Source organism: Balaenoptera borealis (genome assembly GCF_965194805.1).
Source record: "Balaenoptera borealis genome assembly, chromosome: 12".
Taxonomy (NCBI): domain Eukaryota; kingdom Metazoa; phylum Chordata; class Mammalia; order Artiodactyla; family Balaenopteridae; genus Balaenoptera; species Balaenoptera borealis.
The window spans coordinates 73287105-73296806 of record NC_138869.1 but is presented as its reverse complement, the minus strand read 5'-3'; the positions used below and the strand labels follow the sequence as shown (position 1 = coordinate 73296806).

The 9702-nt window shown below is 41.7% G+C and overlaps 1 protein-coding gene across 1 annotated transcript in view; it reads left to right on the top strand.

Annotated features, from left to right (window-relative positions):
• The first annotated feature begins 409 nt into the window (after positions 1-409).
• Positions 410-9702, top strand: part of GLO1 (glyoxalase I) — a 32260-nt gene continuing 22967 nt past the window's right edge. Inside the window, exon 1 of the mRNA XM_082347900.1 lies at positions 410-612. Coding sequence (XP_082204026.1) covers positions 529-612 — 84 coding nt within the window. The 5' untranslated portion in view covers positions 410-528. The remainder of the gene's footprint in view (positions 613-9702) is intronic.

Below are 9702 nucleotides of genomic sequence, written 5' to 3'. Positions count from 1 at the left end.
CTTGAACCTAGGTTTCTGGCTAAGTCAGAGTTGTTTTAATTATCCTGTGCTGCTTAAAGTGAGAAAATAGTTTTGGATCCTTATAATTGAAAAATTATAACTCCCAAATCTCTTTCCATCAGATTCGTATTTCCTACCACGTTGCAGCCCTGAGGTATGGGTGGTTACTGAACTTTAACAGCTAAACAGAAACAAGATTAGGTCATCAAGCAACAGAGAGAAACGCGCTTTCAAGCTGGCAGGTTTGGATTTTTTTTTTTTTGACCTCAAGGTGCCCTCCATCATACGCAAGGCACCTTGGGAATTGTAGTCTTGGGTGTAGAGCGCTGTGGCCGGAGGCGCTGACTCACTGGGACCCAATCAGCAGACAGCCAACTTGCTCTCCGCGCAGCAATTGGCTGGAATTCAGCGGCCGCCCACCCCGTGGTGCCGTCTCGCCGGCGCCGGTAAAGGGAGCTTCGTGGCCGGCAGAGTGAGGGTGGTTGCTGCGTTTCTGGGGACCTTCGTCCGCGATACAGCAGTGCGGCCATGGCAGAACCGCAGCCCGCGTCCGGCGGCCTTACCGACGAGGCCGCCCTCGGCTGCTGCTCCGACCCGGACCCCAGCACCAAGGTGGGCGCAGAACCTAATTCTCCAGAGTCGGGGCCCGCCCTGCGTGGCGCGACTGGGACCCCAGGAGGGAGCAGTCCCTCGGGCTCAGCCAGGCCTCGCTTGGGCTGGATGATTTCGAACCCCATCCTACCACCACTGCAGCTCCGCCCGCCTTGGGCTGATTGGAGTGGGCTGGGAAGAGGGCCAGTGGTGTCCAGTGGGGGATCTGGAGAGGGTCCGTTTCTTCAAGTTGTTGGAAAGACTGCGATCCTGCTTGCTTTAACTTGCTTGATTTGGGACGGTAACAGGAAACCATGACTAACCCAGGGTCAGAGCCCTTGTCTGTGGGTGTGCGTGTTCCCCAGGTCAATAGAGGTGGCGGGTAAGAAAAGAAGTTTCTGAACTCCAGTCTACGTTCGAAGCTCTACGGGCCAGCTCCTCCCAGCCGGGATCATTTTTCTATAACTGTCCTGGCTCCGCGTTTAACTCCTCCAAACCAATCTGATAGCTCCTGACTTTAGCCGCGCCCAGAATTTCTCTTTGGGTTGGCCTTTCCGGTTGCTCACGGCCACACTTATGCCCTCCCTGTGCTCGGTGGCCCCAGGAGAGATGGCAGAATCATGGAGCTTAGATCCGAAGGGAATCTTGGAAATTCCTTCACTGACCCTCTCACTGCAGCTGAGACCCAGTAAGAGGAATGACCAGTTGCATATGAAGGCTCTCATCCCTCAGCTTGCTTAACATGTCTGTACTGAGAGTCACTGTAACTCACTCAGGTGTGGTGCCTCCGGGCGTTGTCAAGATCAGACAGGGCAGCCGCTCCGGGGGTTTACTCCAGTGTTCCAGTGTACTCATCGCTGTCAGAAAACGCCTTAGTATGTATTCATTTGACTGGGGAAGCTCTAAATTCCTTGAAGTTTGAGTATGTGCTTTGTACAGACCTCTAAGACCAGTCGGTGACTTTAGTCCCTCTTGCTCTTTGCCTTCAGGGTGAAGAGTCAGACACTTCTAATTGCTAAATCCTTTGACTAACACCTGGTAGTACTTAGCTTAGGAAAAATGTTAGTCACTGCAAAATTAAGAGGGAAGAAGTAAATATATACATTTCCTCTCACACTTAATCTTATTTTTTATACTCTTAAATGTTAATACCTCGTTATTTCACATAATATAGATTGAGTTATTCAGTGTAAATTAATTTCCCAGGTAACTGGGCATTTTATGTACTGGACTATTAAAAAAAAAAGATTTCAAGGAGAGCTTGATAAAATTGATTGAGTACAATTCTTTGCATTCTTAATTTACACCTTTTTTTTTTTTTTGGCTGCGTTGTTGCACGCGGGCTTTCTCTTGTTGCCGAGAGTGGGGGCTACTCTTTGTTGCGGTGCACGGGCTTCTCATTGCAGTGGCTTCTCTTGTTGCGGAGCACGGGCTGTAGGCGTGCGAGCTTCAGTAGTTGTGGCTCGCAAGCTCAGTAGTTGTGGCTCGCCAGCTCTAGAGCAGAGGCTCAGTAGTTGTGATTCACGGGCTTAGTTGCTCTGCGGCATGTGGGATCTTCCGGACCAGGGCTCGAACCCGTGTTCCCTGTATTGGCAGGCGGATTCTTAACCACTGTGCCACCAGGGAAGTCCTACACACTCTTAATTTATGTCAATTTCTCTTGATTTAAAGTTTTTTTTTTTTTTTTTTGGCCACGCCATGTGGCACGCATGATCTTAGTTCCCTGACCAGGGATCAAACCTGTGCCCCTGCATTGAGAGCACGGAGTCTTAACCACTGGACCGCCAGGGAAGTCCCAGTAATCATTTTTTGAGATTAGTCGTTTTGCACCCTAGAAGCACCATATGGGGGACATAAAATGGAGTATGTAATAGCAGCTGGTATATATTGAGTGTGCCAGGCCCCGGTTTGTTATTTTAAGTACATTACTTAATTTAATCCTCCCAACAACGCTGTGAGGAAGGCATAATTATCTCCATTTTATATATAAGTAGACAATGGCATAGAGGTGTTGAGTAATTTGCCTAGCGAGGAGCCCACACTCCCTATTGTGCTTCTAGAATACTGACTACAGCAGTAATTTTGGAACTTGACATGAAGGAAAATAGAAAACCTAACTGAATTAATTCAGTCTGATAACTGATCGTCTGCTATATGTAAAGAGCATGGTAGGTACCTTGGGGGACATTCAGATGAACAAGATGAAGTTCCTCCCTTCACCAAACATACACCAACTCTAACATAAGATGGAACTGGGATTATGTGCTTTTGAAATTATAAAGCGCTGTGGGAGCGCAGAAAGTAGAGATTTTCAAAGGTGGCATCTGTGGTATGATGTATACACAGGGTATTTGGAGGCTGAAGACCTACGTTTTGAATCCCCAATTCTGTCATTGGCTATAGTGATCTTAGCGGGGTGTAAACAAAGCTGCTATAAGGATAAAATGTATCTATGATCTCTAAACTATGAAAAGCAATACAATTCAAGGTTGTATTTCAACTGTGGATTACAGGGAATACAAGCAGAAGGTGGGGGTGAGTCTAGGCCTTGAAAGATGGATGGGGTCCCAACATCACATGGGAGATGGTTACATGGGAGGGCATTCTAGGTGGAGAAAACATCTGAGCAAAAATGTGGTGAGAAGGCAGAAAGATGCAATGTGGAGCATGTTCTGGAGAAATGAGTTACCTTGTTTTTGGTTCAAGTTCAAGTTATCTAAGTGGTGGAGCAGTGGTGGAGAAGACTAGAATGGTAGGTTGGAGCCAGATCATGGAGAGAGCTTAGAATGTTACTGCTAAGAAAATCGAATTTTATATAGTTAGTGGGGAATCACTGAGGGATTCAAATCATTCTATAGAATAGATTGGAGGGATCCAAGGCTGGAGGTGATGAGAATACCTAAAAGGCTCTTCCAGAAGGTGAGAAAAGTGATGAGGGCCTGGTTTGGAAAGAAGAGAACAGCAGTGATAGAAAGGCAACTTGTTTGTTGATTATTTGCATCTTTGTCATAAAGGCAGACCAAAGAATGTACAGCTGCACCACCTCCTGGGCTGTCTTACTTAGCTAACTTTCTTCAAAGGCCAAGTGCTTCTTTTCCCAAGTAGTGATCTCCTGAAATACATTCTTTCTACTGTCTCCATCAGTGTCCTTTGATAAAATTATTTGGAGTCCCTTCCCATCTGAGTGGTAAATGATGAGGTCAGGGAAAACTTTCAGTGTTGATGACACTTAAGCTGGGTTTTACCAAATCAAAGGAAGTAGCTAGGTAGAGTTGCGGGCAGGGGTTGAGGGAAGAAAGAATGGCAAGGAAGGAAGAAGGACAATGGCCAGATGGATGAATGACTGTTCTCGGCAGAGAGAACCGTAGTATATATAAAAGCACAGTGACATCAGAGAGCTGATGCAGGGACCTACAGGTATACAATGAGACTGAAGTTATAGGCAATAGGAGTTAAGGGGAAGGTACATAAAACAGTCATTGAGATGCTCAAAGAAAATATGAACATTCCCACTTGGTTCATTTGTTTTTCTCATCCTGTGAAGATTTCTGTTTGATAAATATGTTTTTTTAAAATATGTTTTATTAGTATATTTCTATGTGTATACAGTTAAAATATATATACATTTATGGTGGGGCATGCTCTTTTTTTTTAACTGATGAAGGTATGAAATCAAAACCATTTAAGATGACCAGTTTAGTGGAGTGGTAATAAAAGATGAAGTTAGAGAAGTATGTAGCAACTGTATGTGTTTGCTTTGGGGACTTTCTTCTAAAAGTTGTGAGGTACCACTGAAGGATTGATTTTTTTTTTTTAACATCTTTTTTTTAAAAAATAGATTTTATTTATTTATTTATTTATTTTGGGCTGCGTTGGGTCTTCGTTGCTGTGCGCGGGCCCTCTCCAGCTGTGGCGAGCAGGGGCCACTCTTCGCCGTGGAACATGGGCCTCTCACTGCGGCGGCCTCTCCCGTTGTGGCTCCCGGGCTCCAGAGCGCAGGATCAGTAGTTGTGGCGCACGGGCCCAGCCGCTCCGTGGCATGTGGGATCTTCCCGAACCAGGGCTCGAACCTGTGTCCCCTGCATTGGCAGGCGTACTCTTAACCACTGAGCCACCAGAGAAGTGCCTGAAGGATTGATTTTTAACCCAGAAATGACACAGTTGGGTTTTTGTTATAGAAAGATCAGTCTGGTACCATTATAGGAAGATCACTCTGGATTGCATTTAGGTTAGCCTGCACGAAGCAGAGAGACCAGGCAGGTTTTGACAGTCATCTAGGCAGGAAGTAGTGAGGACATGAGTAAGGTAGTAGTGATCTTTGGAAACGCAAGGAGAAAGATTCCAGAGGGACTTGAGCAGTCAGGTTGATGGGACACTTGGATTGGATTACAGAGGGAGTGGCGAGGAAGGAATCTGAGAAGACTTCAGGGGTCTGACTTGGGCTGACACCCAAGTCACATTGTAGAGGCATTCTAGAGGCATTCCCTGTTGGTGATGTAGGAGGGAGTATTTATTTGGGCTGTGATTAATTTGATATTTTGACTCAGGTGGAAATGTTGAGTAGACTGGATGGAGATGTAAAACCGGAGCTGAGGTTAGAGGTATGGGCTTCAAGATTGAAACTTCCCTTTTCTGAAGATGGAAGGTGATAGAGGCAATGGAGATTTTGATTTTGATTCTGAGTAAGATTTAATATGTAAAGCTCCTTACTAACAGTTCTAGAGAAATGAGTGTCTTCATCACTAGAAAGAGAATTTGAAAGGTAGAACACAAAGTCAAGCAACTTTTTTGCCACTGTTGTAGCTTTTTTTTTTTTAATAAATAAATAAATAAATTTATTTATTTATTTATTTTTGGCTGTGGTGGGTCTTCGTTGCTGTGCGCAGGCTTTCTCTAGTTGCGGTGAGCAGGGCTACTCTTCATTGCGGTGCACAGGCTTCTCATTGCGGTGGCTTCTCTTGTTGCAGAGCATGGGCTCTAGGCGCGTGGGCTTCAGTAGTTGTGGCATGCAGGCTCAGCAGTTGTGGCTCGCAGTCTCTAGAGCGCAGGCTCAGTAGTTGTGGCGCACGGGCTTAGTTGCTCCGCGACATGTGGGATCTTCCCGGACCAGGGATCAAACCCGTATCCCCTGCATTGGCAGGCGGATTCTTAACCACTGCGCCACCAGGGAAGTCCCCAGCATAATTCTTAAAAACCCTGTGATTTTCAGAATGGTAATGAGCATTGGCTTCAACTTCAAGTCACGAGCGTATTAGCTCCTAACGAGAGAATCAGCCTGTCCTTTGAAGCTTTGAAGGCATTGACTTCTCTCTAACTATGAAAGTCCTAGGTGATATCTTCTTCTAATATAAGGCTATTTCATCCACATTGAAAATCTGTTGTTTAGTGTTGCCACCTTTATTCATTATCTCAGCTATTTGGATAACTTGCTGCAGCTTCTACATCAGCACTTGCAGCTTCACCTTGTATTTTTATGTTATGGAGCTGGCTTCTTTCCTTAAACCTCATGAACCAACCACTGCTAACTTCAAAATTTTCTTCTGCAGCTTCCTCACTTCTCACAGCCTTCTAGAATTGAAGAGAGTTAGGGCCTTGCTCTGGATCAGGCTTTGGCTTGAGGGAATGTTGTGGCTGGTTTGCTCTTCTATCTAGACCACTAAAACTTTCTCCATATCAGCAATAAGGCTGTTTTGCTTTCTTATCATTTGTGTGTTCACTGGAAGAGCATTTTTCATTTCCTTCAAGAACTTTTCCTCTGCTTTCACAATTTGGCTAACTGGTGCAAGAGGCCTAGCTTTCAGCCTGTCTCAGCATTTGACACACCTTACTCACTAAGCTTAATCATTTCTAGCATATGATTTAAAGTGAGAGACATGCAACTCTTCCTTTCACTTGAACACTTAGAGGCCATTGTAGGGTTATTAATTGACCTAATTTCAATATTGTGTCTCAGGGAATAGAGAGGTCTGAGGAGAGGGAGAGAGATGGGGCAATGGTCTATCAGTGGAGCAGTCAGAACACACACATTTATCAATTAAGTTTGTCATCTTATGTGGGCATGGTTCATGGCACCCCCAAACGATTACAATACTGTCATCAAAGATCACTGATCACATATCACCATAACAAATACAATGAAAAAGTCTGAAATATTGTGAGAATTACCAAAATGTGACACAGAGACATAAAGTGAGCAAATGCTCTTGGAAAAATGGCACTGACAGACTTGCTGGACACAGGATTGCCACAAACCTTCACTTTGTAAAAAAAAAAAAACAGAAAACAAACAAAAAAATACCTGTGAACTGCAACAAAGTGAAATGCAATAAAATGAGCTGTGCTTAGATAAAACAAAAACAGGAGGACTCTGAAAAGCAGAGAGAATGGCAGACTGGCTAGGGACCTTGAGACCCTAGGAATAACATGGCGGTATACACACATACACACACACACACACACACACACACACACACACACACACACAGAAAAAAAAGCTATGCAAAGAGTGTATGCAAAAACACTATAGATAAATCAAAATGGAATTATAAAAAAAAATTCCAGTGACCCACAAGGAGGCAAAGATAAAAAGAAAGGACAAACAGAAAACAAAACAAAAATAAAATGGCCAATTTAAGCCCTAATATTTCAATAATTACATTAGATGTAAATATACCAATTAAGACAGATATTGGTGGAGTGGATTTAAAAGCATGCCCCAGGTTATCTATATGTGAGGTGATGGGTGTTAACTAAATTTGTGATAATCATTTCTCAACATATGTAAGTTGAAGTCATGCTGTATACCTTAACCTTATATAATACAGTATGTCAATTATATCTTAATAAAACTGAAAGAAAAGTAAAAACATGCCCCACCGATATGCTGTCTACACGAAACTCACTTCAAATGTGATGACAGAGGCAACTAAAAGGATGGAAAAACATATATAAACATTAATCAAAAGAAAGCAGGAGTGGCTATATTGTTTCAAATGCAGTAGACTCTAGAGCAAAGACAGTTATCATAGAGAAGTACATTATATAATGATAAAAGGGTCCATTGACTAAGAAGACATAGCAATCCTAAATGTGTGTGCATCAAACAATAGAACTGCAAAAATATGTGAACCAAAGACTGATATATGGAAGGAAAAATAGACAAATCCACAGTTTTAGTTGGAGACTATGCTCCTCTCTCAACAATTGACTGAACTAGACAGAAAATTAGCAAGGATATAGACAAACTCAGCAACACCATCAATAAACAAGATCTAATCAAGATTTATAGAACATTCCAGCCAGTAACAGCTGAATACAGGCATACCTTGTTTTTATTGCACTTTGTAGATATTAGTTTTTTTTACAAATTTAAGGTTTGTTGCAACCCTGCATGAAACAAGTCTGTTGGTGCTATTTTTCCAACAGCATTTGCTTGATTCTGTCACATTTTAGTAATTCTTGCAATATTTCAAACTTCCACTATTATATTTGTTATGGTGATCTGTGATCAGTAACCTTTACAACTCACTGAAGGCTCACATGATGGTTAGCATTTTTTAGCAATAAAGTATTTTTAATTGAGGTATGTACATTTTTTTAGACATAGTAATATTGCACACTTAATGGACTACAGTAGAGAGTAAACATACATGCACTGGGAAACCAAAAAATTTGTGTGACTTTTTTTTTTTTTTTAATATTTATTTCTTTGGCTGCACCGGGTCTTAATTGCGGCACATAGGATCTTCGCTGCAGCATGCGGGCTCCTTGAGTTGCGTCATGCGGGCTGTTAGTTGCAGCATGCAGAATCTAGTTCCTTGACCAGGGATTGAACCCCCTGCATTGGGAACACGGAGTCTTAACCACTGGACCACAAGTGAAGTCCCTGTGTGACTCTTTATTGTGATCTTTGCTTTGTTGCAGTGGTGGCAAACCCATGATATTACCGAGGTATGCCTGTACAGTTTTTTTTCAAATGCCCACAGAAGATATACCAAGGTAGACCATATCATGGGCCCTAAAACTAACTTCAACAAACTTGAAATAATTGAAATTATATAGAGCATGTTCAACCACAATAGAATCAAACTAGACATCAGTAGCAGAAACATAACAGGAAAATCTCTAAAAACTTGGAAACTAAATAACACATTTCTAAATAATCCATGGATCAAGAGGAAGTCTCAAGGGAAATTTTAAAAATTACATTGAACTGGATGAAAATGTAAAAAGCATCTCAGCTAAGACAGTGCTAAGAGGGAAATTTATAGTATTAAATGCATATATTAGAAAATAGGAAATGTCTTAAATCAATAATTTGTTTCCTCCTCAAGAACCTAGAAAAAGAAGAGCAGAATAACCCAAAGCAAGCAGTAGGAAGGAAATAATAAAGAGCAGAAATCAATGAAATTTAAAACAAATTAGAAAAAAATCAGTGAAACAGCTGGTTCTTTGAAAAAAACCAACAGAATTAACAAACTTGTATCAAGACTGACAAGAAAAGAGAGAAGACACGAATTACCAATATCAGGAATGAAATAGGGGATACCACTACAGACTGCAGACAAGAGAAGGGTGATAAGGGAATACTGAAAACAATTCTACATACATAAATTTGACAATTTACATGAAATGGACCAATTCCTTGAAAAACACCAACTACCATAACTTACCCATATGAAATAAATAATTTGAATAGCTCTATAACATAAGGAAATTGAATTCATAATAATCTTTTTTAAAAAATATCTCCAGTTCCAGATGATTTCACTGGAGCATTCTTCCAAACATTAAGGAAGAATTAACATCAATTCTACACAATCCCATCAAGAAAATTGAAGAGGAAGGAACACTTTTATTCATTTTATAAAGCTGTCATACTACCCTGATATCAAAACCAGGTGAAGACAGTACAAAAAAAAAGCGATATTACAGACCAATATCTTTCATAAGTATGGATGTAAAAATTCTTAACAAAATATTAGCAAATAGAATTCAGTGGTATATAAAAAGAATCACATACCATGATCAAGTGGGGTTTACTCCAGGTATGCAAGGCTGGTTCAATATTTTAAAAAATCACAGTAACTCACCATATTAGGAGGCTAAAGA